General features: G+C 37.1%; 1 protein-coding gene across 1 annotated transcript in view; it reads right to left on the minus strand.

Moving 5' to 3' along the window:
- Positions 1-15,235, minus strand: part of grik2 (glutamate receptor, ionotropic, kainate 2) — a 342,742-nt gene that overhangs the window by 85,432 nt on the left and 242,075 nt on the right. The window contains exon 10 of the mRNA XM_042489444.1: positions 7,897-8,103. Coding sequence (XP_042345378.1) covers positions 7,897-8,103 — 207 coding nt within the window. The remainder of the gene's footprint in view (positions 1-7,896; positions 8,104-15,235) is intronic.

Genomic DNA, 15,235 nt, shown 5'->3' on the forward strand with positions numbered 1-15,235 from the left:
AAGAAACCTCAGGAAGAGCGACTGAGGAGAGATCCCTCTTCCAGGACAGACAGATGTGCAATAGATGTCGGTAAAAACAATGAAATTAGAATAAATGACAAAATGATTTACAATGATATAATAATAATAATAATAATAATAATAATAATAATAATAATAATAATAATAATAATAATAAACAAACATGATATGGCATTATAATGTTGATAATCACATCAACTAAATTTTGTCTGCAAATTAAACTCAAAATTCTGTGTTGATTGATTTATTTTAAGCTGTAGTGAGGAAATTGGCTTTTCATTTTTAATTTAATTTAATTTTTATTTAACAATTCAACCTTCTCACCTTCAGTTCAGTCCCCTCCCATGACCACTTAAAATTTCAAAGGACATTTTCTTACTTAAAAACTTGTTTGTTTTGCTATCAGTTATTACGTAAGGACTACTCAAAATGCTTTAGAGAAGCTTTTCCCCCTAACTCAATGTAGTGCACTTGTTGCTTGTGATTTCATAAGAAGTTGTCAAACTGATGCAAACAGTTGCATTATTTTTTTTTTCTTGCTGAGCCAAATAATTTATTTTTAGAGACTTTTCAGGCTATTGAAAAACAAAATGCTTGTGTTTTAAATAACTATACACTGTCCCATCAAAGTTGGTATTGTGTCTTTGTATGGTTTCAGATACTTGCATGTTTAATTATATTATTAATATTTTATCAAAATCACACTCAAATGGAGTTACGAGGTTTTCGACCATCAAATCTTCACTTTAGAATCATAAGCGTCTATCTGACATTTTTGTCAAAATGGAGTTATTCATATATTCTTATTCTGTGGCAACTTGTAAACATTATGTGAGTATGTGAGTAATATGCATTTTGCAAATTTTTATTTAGAAAACAAAAACATTCATATCATTCACGCTATTTGGAAAGGGAAACTTCCAAGCTCAATATCTCAGAACAGCTCAGAACGTAGATAGAAGGTGGCGAAATGTTAAGATATATGTTTTTTACCAATAATTCACCTCACGTTATTCTGTTATGTAGCTGTTGGACTGTTGGAGAACATGAGCTACAAGACTACTACTAAAGATCTTTTTTGTTATGCCTCGCTTATATAATTCCACTTGTATAGCCACTCATTAGTCTGGGCAAAAATATTCTTTATTCTGGGTAAGAGCCACATACTTTGACTGTAAAAGGAAAAACATGATAACCTGATGTTTTGGCATTTTGTTAAGCAGCATTTATTTAAGAGCTCTCCAATACAGACCGATATTAAACTACAGTCCTGAGGGCAACACACACCGGCGGTGCATGACTTGCATCCAACTCCTGTACCTACTGTGTTCTATTTAAACCCACACAGGCAGCTCCAACGTGTCATGACAACACGTTATGTCATGATGCCATGTCAAGATACACCACTTTTCCACAAATCAGAAATGGTATTACCTTCGCTAACTACACCGGCACATTCTGGCTACTGTTTTTTGAATATTTCTGTATGGTACTTTCAGCACGTGCAGTGGGCATCTGATCATATAACACTACATGACATGGCTGGTTTGGTTTTCCTTTTGGGACTCAATGGTAAAATTGTTCAGAATGCTCATCCCCTGCCCTATTGTTTAACAGGCAAGGGCTATCTCTTTTAATTTTTCTTCTAGCAAATACTAACTGTTTTAAACCACTTTTTAAAACATCTTTCATGGATAAGATTTAATGGACTCCTCAGATGCAAACTAAGATTAACTGTGGTCAGAATGTTCATGTTCTTACAGCTTTATTGGGTTTATTTTGGTTGCAGCTCATGTTCCCAAGCAAACTGATCCATCCGTTTCATTTGAAAAGCCTGAAAATACCTCTGACAATAACACTGTGGGCAGTTAATGTGGGTGGAGAACATATAAACGCAATTAACTTGAGACCTGGTCTAACGTTACTACGTGTTTGTCTTGTCACGTCAGTGTGGTGTATTTGCAGTTCTGGAGACGCCTATAATCATTTTCCACTGCATTGCTTCACAATCCATAAACCCAGGCTTCCAACAGCGTTAACTTTGAGAACATTGGGAGGTTTTGGTACCAAGTTCTTCCTTGCATTTCCAATGTATTTTGGATTTACGCCATAAAAGGTCAAAAGTCAGGCCGACAATATCATTTTACTGCTTGGTAGTAAAGTAAGTGGTAACAGAAGCAGTGCAAGAGGTGGATTTTCTTTCACATGTTGATAATCATGATATATGTGTATTTGCCAAGGTAGGGCTCTGCTGGGGGTCTGCCAGACAGTGGCTAAAAATCAAATTTAGTGCCTTGCACAACTGTAGTTTTTAAGTTTCATTTCTAACCACTGATTCTGCTCCCTCTGAGTGGCCTCCTTTCCCCAAATAGTAATCGGGACTTGAACATTTCTGTTTACCCAGCAAGAATTTTCATTTATCTTCCTTTTGTTTGGCTTTCTTTCCTACAATGTCATTAACACATGTCCTTTTTTTCTCAAGTGTTGCTTTTCTTGCAGCTACAGATGCAGAAAGAAAAAGGTGGTTACTGTGGTGCTCTATGTAGATATCCTTGTTGTGATCTGACAAAGCCATAGCTTTAACAACCAAAAGTACTGGGAACTTTTATTGGGTATCACCTCGTGAGCAATACCAACATTTAGTTCAAGAATTTCTCCCCAAACCAGGAACAGTGGAAACAAAAGCCGAATCAATCACCAGAAAATGTTGGCATCATATGTTTTTGCAAACAACCAATAAGTAACATTTGCATGTTATTAAGTTGTGGATATGTTTATGTTTGAACAAAGCTGTCGCTAATTTGGATAGGTTTTGGCAAACAAACCACTTGGTTATGGTTGGGAGCGGATCAAATTTTGACTTAAAATACTTGGTTTTAGAGGCAAAATCCCTGATGTAAAAGCAGCATTTTTTCCAATAAATAGCATCTGTTTTTCATAGCTCTATTCTGGCAGGTAATGCAGTGATGTCTCAATGAAAACACCTTGTGGCACTCTGCAGGTGAAAAACAGTGACAGGTTGCTACAAAACACTCATGTTATGTACCTTAAAATCTGCTAAAAAAACAGCTATGGGTTGCTGCAAACAACCATGTTTGCAGCAACCCATAGCTGTTTTTTTAGCAAAATAACCATGTTTGCTGCCCAAAAAGTAGGAAAACAGCAACTACTCTCTACAAAAACCCACCTTTGGTGCCTAAAAAGTCACTCGAGTGATGGGTTGCTACCAAATACCTGTGTTTGGTGCCTAAAAAACAGCTGGGAAAAAGAAAAAAAAAAAGCTACGGTTCGCTACGAAACATCCACATTTTGTTCAAAAACTGCTGCTGGAAAAACAGTAACAGGTCACTACAAAAAACCCACATTTGGCACCTAAAACACCAATAGGAAAACAGCACGGGGTCGCAACTAAATACCCACATTTCGTGCCTAAAAAGCAGCTAAAAAAAAGAGCAAGGGGTTACTACAAAATGCCCTTGTTTTGTGCTTAAAATGAAGCTGGAAAACAGCAACTATGCAACAAAAAAAAAAGAAAACACCTTTGGTGCCTGAAAAGTCACTGGAAAAACAGTGATGGGTTGCTACAAAATACCCATGTTTGGTGCCTAAAAAGCTGCTGGAAAAACAGTGATGGATCATGATCATGTTTAGTTGTTTCTTGGTCTTAAACAGTGGTCTGCAGCTTGGTGGGTACCACGGCTATGGTCATCCACCATCTCCTCCACCATCACAAAGTCGGCTCATATACTATGTCACTTTACAAACGTTAAAGTAAGGTATGAAACATGCAAATATAACATAGTCATGGTTGGCAGAAATGTACAATGCCAATGTTTTCCTCTGCCAACAGGGTTGTAAAGGCAGAGCCTGTGACAATGCTACATTTTAAGTATGTTTTTCATCAGCGCTGTGGTTTATGCTTTGCCAATGCCCTGCAGTGAAAAAAAAAAAAGAGCGGAATTTTTTTCTACTCTGAACACATGCAGCTGTTTGCGCCACGCACTGAACATTAACATGATATTTCTATAGAGTTATTTTTACTGTGAGATAATCCCTTCTTTGGTTGGCAAGCACAAAAGTTGTGCTTATATATGAGCCGTGTGCTTCAGAGATATGAAGAAGGGACGTATAGAGCCTGCTCAGGAAAGTCATGTTACCATATCTGGGGGTGAAAAGCGTGTTGTGCTGCTGACAGTTAATAAATCTTGGGCTGCAATGTGACTATAAATGCTAAACATTCACAGCAAGGTCAAGTGGTTCATTTCTCAAAGATATATCCTTTTTGTCTTATGAAGGTTGCCATACATCACTGGAGGATGAATTGACAAAGCTTCCTGCTCGCGGCTGTGATACATAAAAATTCTTTCCGATATCACAACACAAGCCTACACAATGCAAACCCATCAGGATGCGTTTACCTCACGCTGAGTGTTAGCAAGACCAAAGCTGGTTTTGCTAAATTCCTTTGACAGGATGTTTCCAAATTGTTCAGCTCGATTCAGCATGTCTTCCTCAACTGAACTTCTTCTCTGTGAGTCCACAATCCCCGGTCTTCAGAGGGGCCTGTCTACTGCAATCACCATCTTTCTAAGTCAAGCCGTAGACCCTGCACAAGAAGTGGGGCAAACCCACGCTGAACATGATCTCGCAGGGGATTGGGCCCTTCACCCATGAATGGACTGGACTATCTGTCATGGCAGCCAATCACTGCACTGATCAAGAGTAGAAGCACAAGACAAGTCTGTAGGAGTTAAAGGAGGCTTGACCCCTCTTGGGTCAGATATTGACTATTGGCCGTGCAGCGCCTGCTATTTTTCTGCCTGTGTAGTTTATCCTAACTGAGACTTTGTCAGGGATAATGATCTACAATGTGAGCAGATTGTGTGTGCTTGTGTGTGTGTTTTAATAAGCTCTGTGGGGGAAACTCGTCCCGACAGAATCTATGCTCTCCTCGCACAATACTCGAGCTAGTTGTTAGGGTACGGGTTTCTTTTTTTATTCTCTCTCCCTCTGAGTGTGTTTCAGTGAAATACTCCTCTTCATTACATCTCGTTTTTGGCCATTTTCAACCAACATTTGGATGGAAATAGATGTTGATACTCAAGATGAATTGCATGAAAATCTAAATTTGCAACCAACAAACACTGTCAAGATCTATTTATCTTTCAATATTTAAACATGAAGTGTCAAAAATGATGGAAAATGCCAAACATAAGACTCCAATTTGACATCTGCTGTTTTTAGGCTCCTTCTGTCATCTAGCTACCTGAGCTATTTTTGCACTTCTTGCTGAGACACTTTTCCTGCTTTGATCAATGACGTTATCATACACTTGAATTGTTTGTTTTGTCCTGCTGAATGCAGTTTTTGACCAATAATTGCTGCAAAATATATCAAACATAAAAGTCCAATTCCAAATGGTAGTTTTCACCAACCCTTGATGCACAACATGGGTCAAGTGACCTGACTGAGTTTTTATTTTCTATATCTTTGCAATAAATTAATTTCATCATTCAATATCCAAGGTATTCCTCAATTGACTTGTTTTTAATCGTCATACATCCTTATTTTATTTTTTTCCTTTCTTACTTTTTGAATAAAAACCCTTTTTGTATCACTACCCTTCTAATGCGCAACATGGGTCAAAAATGACCCATATCCATTTTCTTTATTTCATGTATGGCTGAGTGTTTCTATGATAAATCTTTGAAATAAATACATTTTATCATTTACTATTCCAAGTATGCAGTAAATATCTTCTTTTTGTTTAGCACAAATCATAATTTTTTATTTTTCCTTTCATACGTTATGAACAAGCACAGCTTTTGTATTTCTACGTCAAATAAGAAAAAACTACGGAGAATAAGAAAACACAACAGCAAATAATAAAACACAACCGCAAATCAGAAAACACAACTGCAAATAAAAAAACACAACCACAAATCAGAAAACAGAACCGCAAATAAGAAAACACAATCGCAAAAAATGAAACACAACCACAAATAAGAAAACACAACATTAACTTCTAACGGGTCGGTTTGTCTAAATTTGCAGTTATGTTTTCTGATTTACACTTGTGCTTTTTACTTGTGGTTGTGTTTTCTGATTTGCTGTTGTTTTCTTATTTGCGTTTGTGTTTTGTGATTTGTCATGTGTGTCATGAGTTTTGCACTTCAGGGCCACCGTAGTTTTGCCACACTCACTGCTAAAGTAAATGCTTTAAACTAATTATTATTATGGTATTAAGTCATTTAATTTTAAGTCACACTTGGATGAATGGGCCATTTTTGACCTGTGTGTAAAGTTGATGTAGTAATATAAAAACTATTTTTGTTTATAATGCATGGAAGGAAAAATGAAAATAATGATCGGCGATAATCAAACATAAGATATTTAAAGAATACTTGGAATATTCAATCATAAAATAAATTCATTTCAAAAGATATAACAAAGAAAACCTCCCCCAGCATGAAATAACCTGGAAAATGAATGCAGGTCATATCTGACCCATGTTGTGCATTCGAAGGGGTGTGCATATGTTGCACATCAAAGGGTTAAAATATTATTCATAGTTATAACGTAAACATGCAGGTTTTAACTTTTTATTCGGTTCTGCTTGTACACATTTTATTATATGTTAAAGGACAATTTAAGTGTCATTTTTTCTTTGTTTTGCCAGCATGTTTTTCAGTAATTATAATTGTGTAACCCCCAAGCTAATTGCTGAAATCTTGGTGTAATATTGTCAAATTACACCCTAAATATTTGGGTAGATTTGGTTTATCAAAAAAGTTTGATAAACCAAATCTACCCAAATATTTCAAATTACAGCAATCAAACTGATGTGTGCCAAACCAGCTCTTCAATTACTGATGCTTTGTCACGCTCCTTGGCGTGTGATCACGCCAAGGGGCGTCAATATCACGCCAAGGGGCGTCAATATCAATATTGAGGCACAGGGCACTCATTAGCATCTCTCCAGTCGGGTCAGCAGCTCTGTGCTCTTGGAAGAGTTCTGGTAGCAGCCTTGCTTGCAGACGTGAACTGTTAAAAGCCATCCAGAGATGGTGAAGAGAGCCTGTAGTGACTCAAAGGTCCCTTTCAGGATATCACAGGCTGTTCTTGTGATTGGTGTGGCCTGAAATGCCTGCTTTCAGGGCAGCTTTTCTAAAAAATCAGGATGCAATTTGCAGTATTTTTAGGTGTTTTTTTTGCAACGAAAATGAGGGAGAGGGAGCAAACGTAGATGTAGCAGGAACTCGGACAAATTTTAATATAAATCTGCCTTGTACCTTGTACCTTGGGAGGGCAGTGACAGGTTATAGTCCCTACAATCTCAGACCAACAGTGAAACAGCACGAGTCTGTTATTAAACCTGTTGATAAATGTACGGTAACATTAATTAGATGACACTTAAACCACTTTTAGATGAGAACAGCCATACAGAAAGTTGGGCTTTTGCCTTGAAATTTGCCATTTTTTACTTTTTTCCAACTACTGACCTAACTTTTTTTGCCATATTAGGCATATGGAGAAAATACTTGCCATTTCCACTAGGTGCATTGTATATGGGAAAATACGTATGTGTTTTTCTGTGGTTGTTTTTTAAAATGTTTTTCAACTAAACATACAACATACATACATACATACAACAACATGGTGCCATTACGACAAAAATCTGCCAATAAACAGGCTAAAAGTCTGAACTGATGTTGATTAAAAAAATAAACCCAATCGAAGTCTAAAAATGATATTAATGATAGTATTTTTTAGAGCTTGATTTTGAAAAGTGCATTTTGTGTGCAGAGCAATGATACAAGTGTGTGTAATACCAAAGAGGACCATACGGGTTAATAGAGATGTTTAGAGACTTACGTGGTCCATTAGCTCCTTGACCATGCCATTCCACTGGCCCGTGTTCTCATCCTGGGCACCGTATCTCCCATCTTCCACCAGGCGAACCTCATAAGTGAAGCCCAGGATGTTGGCCAGCTCTCTCAGCAGGTCTATGCAGTAGCCCTCGAAGCGGTCGTTCCCGTACAGCGGCTTGTCAGACTTCTTAAACATCACGTATGGCTCTTCCTGTCAGGTGAAATAGTGGAGGAGGAGAGATGAGTCTCTACAGCACTTGGCATCTTTTACCTACTGATAAGGCCTATCTGAGAGGCTGTCTGATGTGCCAGATAGGTTTTCGAGTCGCGCTAGCTCAAATACACACTGGCTCCACTCGTAAAGCAAGTGCAAAGCCGTTGCGTTTATGTGTGTATGTGTGTGTGTGTTTGCCAGCAGTTCCAGTCCTGTGATGTGAGGTAGGGTGGGTGCAAAGTGAGGCATGACCACAATAAGAGATAATCTGCCATATCAATGACTCTGTGCTGCTCTCAGGCTCAGCAGGCTGGCTTTGGGCCCAGGCCCAGCTTTCAGGACACCGCATGCTTTGTCAATAAGATAAGAGATGCTGATAGACGGACATAAAAAGAGAGAGCAAGAGCCGTCTCATCCCCTCTGTTCACGCAAACAGCTGGGGAGATTACTAATGTCTTCTTTCATACTGCCTTTTTCCCTCCCTCCCTCCCTCCCTCCCGCCTACCGAGCATCTCCTCCACCATGTCCTTCTCCTTTCTCTCCTCCACGCTTCACTCCCCGTTTTCATCTCCTCCAGCTTCCTCCCCTCTCTACCTCTGCTCCATACACCATCTGTCTTTGTTAGCCTTAGACGCTCGTTCCCGCCGCACGTCCCTCATTTCTACGACTCCCCTGACTCTCTCAGACAAATAAATCCAAAAATATATCGTTGGGCAGGTGTTGTTTATAATATAACTGTGCCATGACTGAAACAGACACAAAAAAAAACAGCATTAAAGATTGCTAACAGCTTTGACACATTTCACTGGCTGGATTTTTACCAGTGTGCAGGCTGTGAGGTGTTTGCATATGGGGAAGAAAACAAACAGTTTGTTCTTTTCAGTAGTGGCAGGGCCAAATAAACAGCCTGTTTCTGCAGTATATCATAAATTTCCCTTGTAATAGTGATAGCAGACAGATGTTGGGGATAATGGTTTCACAGCACAGTATCATAAGGAGAGATAGATCATCCAGCAAATAAAGGTAGAACAAAGGTACAATATAAACGCTTTATGTGCCCTTCTGTTTATTTTTCTCTACAGTCTATTATAAATCTTAATATCCTTATGCAACTCCTATTATTTGTTTTTACACATAAAAAATGTGAAATTCATGCACAGAATCACATATGAAATATCTATAAACAATGTAATCAATGTAATGTAAAATGGAGTTTCACATTTTTTTGTACTGCATGAAGAATGTGTCTTTCTTTCTATAAGTGCATGTGCATATTTGAATCTGTGATATGTTATCACTAGAATGCTGTTTTACATGTGACATTATGACAGGTTTGGCTCTCACAAAAATTACATTAAGATGGTGTTTTTAGATGTGAAATACTTAAAAAACAAACAAAAAAACTCCTACATGTCCCTTTATTGTGTGGGCACTTAGAAAAAACATGGCTGTTTTTGAACGCTGATATTTTACATTTTATTTGGGAAAAAAAAGTGAAAATGCATATGTGCACATGTAAATTTATTGTTGTTGTTTATATTACAATTGTTAAAAAAAGATATAAGTGGGATGCATTTGTTTTTCATGTGATGCAACGTATTCCAATTAGTTTCTCTATAATAATAAAAATTACAGTTAAAATGTTCACATGTGAACCTTATACATTTATCTTGTAAATTACTTGAAATCAAAATTGGCTTGTTTTTCTTAAAAAACATACCGTATATTCAGGAAGACAATGAGCAATGACAAAAAGAGATGACCCTGAAATTTGCAAGAAATTAGTGAGAAGTACAAGTAAATTACCAGAAATTTTGTAAAAAAAAAAAAGCTTAAAATGTATAATAATACATAAAACATAATGATAAATATTGAATTATGATAATTATAAATATATTTTTCCCTAGACAAGTCATTTTTTAAATTGATTGATTTCTTGCAATTTGTGCAATGTTTATTACCAAGTTGCCTATTGCACTTTTTCCCCACATATCGTTTTTTAAAGAAAATCATACCAATTTGCCCAAAATTTGAAGGTTAAAATACTTATGAAAGGCGTCTGAAAGCAGCACAAGAAAAGTGATGTTGTTCCAGGTTTCAAAGAGTGAAATGGTGCTCCACATTTACATTTTTTACCCTGACAAGCTCAAGAACATATTTATTCATGGACGAAACTATCATTCGTTCGACTAGCAATCAGTCCTCAATCTTAATTTCATCATTTTGATGAGTATGAATGATTGTTTTTCCCCATTGCTGCCTTCTGGCCTAAAATAAAAGCAGGATATCAGTTGAGATGATGAGCTACAGTGGAGTCTCACTTTCACCACACAGCAACCATCTATTTTATCATCGCTGACAGCGCTCTGCACATTATATGTTCTATCTACTGTAGCACATGTGCTGCTACATTATACCTCAGCTGCAGCAGGACTGCGAGGATACTGATGTAATCTTGATGAAAGAGCAGAAAGCACTGTCCACATACAGATCGATACCAGTGCGGCGGCAATGTCAAGACATACAGTGCAAACACCAAAGCACACCGCTGTTTGTTTGTACAGGCGTGTCACTGAGGGTGAACACAAGTGAAAGTGTCCATAAACCTCCATAACCTCCCGTGCTAGCATTTAAATATAGACACACACATACCGGACCTATAACCACTCAAATATATCAGATGGTAGGTGACAGCACCTATGGGACCGCAGTGTGTGTGTATAATGTGTGTATGTAACAGTTTTTTCTTTCCTTTTCACATTCATTGCAACATCTAACAATCCAAGGTAGGAGTTGTGTTTTCCTTTTTTCCCATCGCCATGGTAACTGCTTCAGTGGAGCTGAGCATGCCAGTGTTTTTCAATCCACACAGGTAAATTTCCAGGCACTTTTAATACCGTGTGCAGAAGCCGGGTGCTCACCGATGCTGCCAATATTAGAAAGGAAGAAAGACAGGCGTCATCTTTAAAAATGTGGTTTTATCTTTTCATTTCAAGTGGCTTCAGGGTTATTAATCACTCACAGCCACAGCTATTGTGTGGTAAACTTGAGTCGTGCTTTGAGAAGACTGGATGAAAAGTGGAATCTCCTAACTGGAATTCATACAATACAACACAGGCTATTTGTTTGTCTTTTGTTACTTTTGAGCTAAAGTACAAATTGCAAATCAATTAGCCATTGACCATGAATGTGTGTAACAGATTAAAACCCCATCGCGTCAAGTTTGAAGCTCTTACAATGAAATGACACAGACTTTTTATATTAACCCCTTATGTGCCGTGTTGCCTCTAGGTAACATACCCATTTTTTGGTGTATACACTCACACAACACATCCCCAATTATGTTGCAATAGTTAAAAAAAGAGGTAGGGCCCTCAGGAGACCAGTAGCATTGTATGTATTGTAACATGACTCTCTGGGGGCCATGTTGAGTCCCTTTTTTGGGGCCTTTCTCGCATGGTTCAGTCCCATTAACTCTCTCCACAGAAATGGTCTGAGAACATTTTTTTCTGTCATTTTAAAATTTTGAAAAAAAAGGTTTCACAAAAATAGATGGGTAAAGTTTAATTATAAATTGTTAAATGTACTAAATTAAACCTAATTTTGTATTAAATTAATTAATAGAAAATTGTTTAAATGCAAACACTGCCTTAAAACATTGTGCCATTATGGAATCCCACCATGACAGTTTCCGTATTGTGTATTTAGGTTTATAGCGTAACAGTCATCATAATTTTCTTTTTATCTCTGCAAATTAACCTAATTTTCTTTTTATCTCTGCAAATTAGCCAAAAGAAGTTTCATAATGTTGAATATTTTCCATACAGTATTCAATGTTATTAACATTTGAACATTACCCTCTTTTATTTCATTTCTTACCATCATGGTACAGCATTGCTTTAAGGTAACATAAGCACACATGTACACCAAAAACTATATATTTGTTTGAAAATGTCTTTGAATTATGTTAACTTCATCTATATTATGACAAAAAAGATTTGCTTTTTTTTTTTTTACCAACTGGCATCATAAAACCATAGAGGGTTAAGAGCTGCATGGAAGGTTTGTTATTGGTCAGCTCGGGCTGAGTTTCTGATGCCGATGGAGATCATTAAGGCTCTGCAATCTCCTTTTCAGTAACACATCTAACAAAGACACTGCACATCTTCCTCACCATTACCTCCACTCTCTATTACAGTGAATGAAGCACTGTAAACACATTGACTGCACAGTAATGAAACAAAGGGAAATAAAGGTTGCCTGAGAGTGAAATATACAGAATCCAAAGAATGCTTTGGGATAGGATCACTCCAGCCACAATATAGCCATCTGCAATTTAAAGTGAATTTTAGCAAGGTGTCAAGGTGGAGTAGTCATGACCCAATGTGAATTCTGATTTGATGTGTGCATGTGCAGAAATGTTTGTAGTTTAACCTTTCAGTTATACCTGCACACACTGTGGATTCAAATAATTTAGAATCAATGAAATTAGCCTTCATGCATTTCTCTATCGTTGTTTTGTGCATTTTCTTTGTCGTTGTTAGATATCTCTATGATTATCTTTTTCACTAAAACAATTTATATTCCAAATATTACCACCAGCTGTCACCTTAATGTGCTAAGATCAGTCACTGCGTCTTCTGTCGGCTGTCAATCAGCTGTCCATCAGCTGTCATCAGTCTGCAGCTCAGTCCATGTAGAGATTATGAGTCAGAACATTAAGAAAAGCATGCTGGCTTGTATGCTGCAAAATACCGGATGCAGCTGAACATCCTGGGATTTTTGGCATACTGCATTTAGTATACTTTGTCTTGGGACTTATTAATCCCTTTTCTAGCATACTAAATAGTATGGTAATATACTGGAATGCAGTTAGTCACTATGGACTCCAAAAAATCCAAGATAGTGACAGCCGAAATGCTAAACTCAAGGCTTTAAAATGGGTGACGTCACAGTGGCTACTAGGGCTGTCTTGAATACCATTTTCTGGAGTCCAGAGCTTTGCCATTAATCAACAATGAAAAATCGTAGCTTTCGTGGGGGGGCAATGTGTCCAGTGTTCTAAATTGAAAAGTGTGGGGTAAAATGATCACTTCTGTCACTGTGTGCAGCAGCAGAACAACAAACACTGAAATTATTCATCCTCTGCAAAAAGAAAAAACAAAACAAAACAAAAAGAATATCCAAATGCCTAAATTGCAAACTGAAAATCTGGAATAGCCAAATATTTGGATCCAGCTCTAGTGGCTATGTCCATTATCTATACAGTCTATAGTTTTTGCTTATTGAATTCCCCAATGCTTTCCTGTTACAGTACTGCACTTTGCCTCTGCAGTGTGCTCTGTACCCTACCTTACACAGTACACGCACATGCCTCATTAAAGGTGTACACATAGCTGAACAATTTTGCTTTATTTTTATCTCTGTCAAATGCCAGTTTGACCACAGTGACAGTGAATTCCTCCTCAGCCCCTTTAAAAGATAATTTATTTCCTCTTTTTATAATGTGACCATTTTCTCCCCGTCGCTATTTGCTGCCATGTTCACTAGCAGAACAAGTGTTATCAAGCATGTGGAGCACAAAGACGCTATTGTGAGCCCATTAGCAGCTTCTGACCTCTCACCTCCTGTCAGCTGTGAAAGACTGTAATTATCATAAAGCATGGCTGGGCACATTAACAAAAAGCATCTCTCACTGGTGCAGTCAGTTATACCTGGGATTCTTTCTGGACATTACAAAAGCTCTCATCTTCCATCTGTGAAAAAGGGAATGGTGCATGGAGGAGTTTTTAATGTTTCTGCAGAAGTAGCAACATCATAAGAGAAATGTTGCTTTCATTCTGTAATTTCAGAGATTTGGTTGAACACTGGTGCAATGGCAGAGGAGACGATAACTAACAATTTGGATTATACTGACGCAGATCTGATCATTAGTCAACTCCAAAGCCTCCTCTGCTCCAGTCATTGAAATTATGCAATAATTCATGAAATTTGTTGATTCTGGTTTGATTAAGGCCAACACTGACCAGCAGAGATTTAGCAATGACTGTCATTTATGAATTAAAGCTTCAACAGAGATGCTGTTCAAAGGAATTCTTAATGGCACGGTTTGATTCATCTGGCGTGGCTCTCCAGCTGCTATTCACACGCTTTAATCCCAATTAATCGTATCAACATGGGCCCAGTGACGTACCTAATCTGACACATGAGCACAGGGCCCAATAAGATTACATACAGTACATGTGTTGCTGATGCACTGTGTGTGCAATCTGCACCGTGGAGTCATGGAGGAAACACATTTTATCACAGCAAGCCAAAAAATATCAATTAATTTATGAAAGGGTTAACACTGCTGTCACCGTGCAATCAACTGGTAAAATATATTTAAAAAAGATTTCACTTTGACTTTACATATATACATGACTGCAACTGCCACTGCAACAACTGAAACTCTACTTGTCCTCTGTGCAACATACACAGTGCTGGAAGTAGCTCTGTAAAGCCTGAACCATGAAATAATAGCCAGAAAATTCAATATTTATCTTTTTTTCTCTAAATCAAAGTCTTTATACATGTATATATATATATATATATATATATATATATATATATATATATAAATATATAAAGACTTTGATTTTTTTTTTTAGATATATATATATATATATATATATATATATATATATATATATATATATATATATATATATATATATATATTAGCATTCATGGATATAATTTTGTTTCATATTTGATATGTTAGCCTTTTATATCAATTAACTGAAAACAAAAAAGTCATTTTTAGAAACAAATATGTACGTTTTTCATCGCAACTGGAACACTAAGGCCAACACTGGTGAACAACTGTTTCTTCAACTGTTTTTTGGCATTTTTCCCCTAAAAAGCATCCCTTTTTACCACCCTTTTTGTGTATTGCAATGGGCCAAAAATAAATGAATAAATAAATAAATAAATAAAATAAAATAAAAAGTTTCTATCCTTATTAAGGCAAAGGTGGACTATTTTTAACAAAGGACATTTCCCAGAAAGCCGTCATTCCTTTGAATGCCCACTGTCTGTAGTTTGTGGCTGCAAAGGTTGATTACATTTTGATTTTCTTAGAGGTCAC

The sequence above is a fragment of the Plectropomus leopardus genome, chromosome 7 (genome assembly GCF_008729295.1).
Source record: "Plectropomus leopardus isolate mb chromosome 7, YSFRI_Pleo_2.0, whole genome shotgun sequence".
Taxonomy (NCBI): Eukaryota; Metazoa; Chordata; class Actinopteri; order Perciformes; family Serranidae; genus Plectropomus; species Plectropomus leopardus.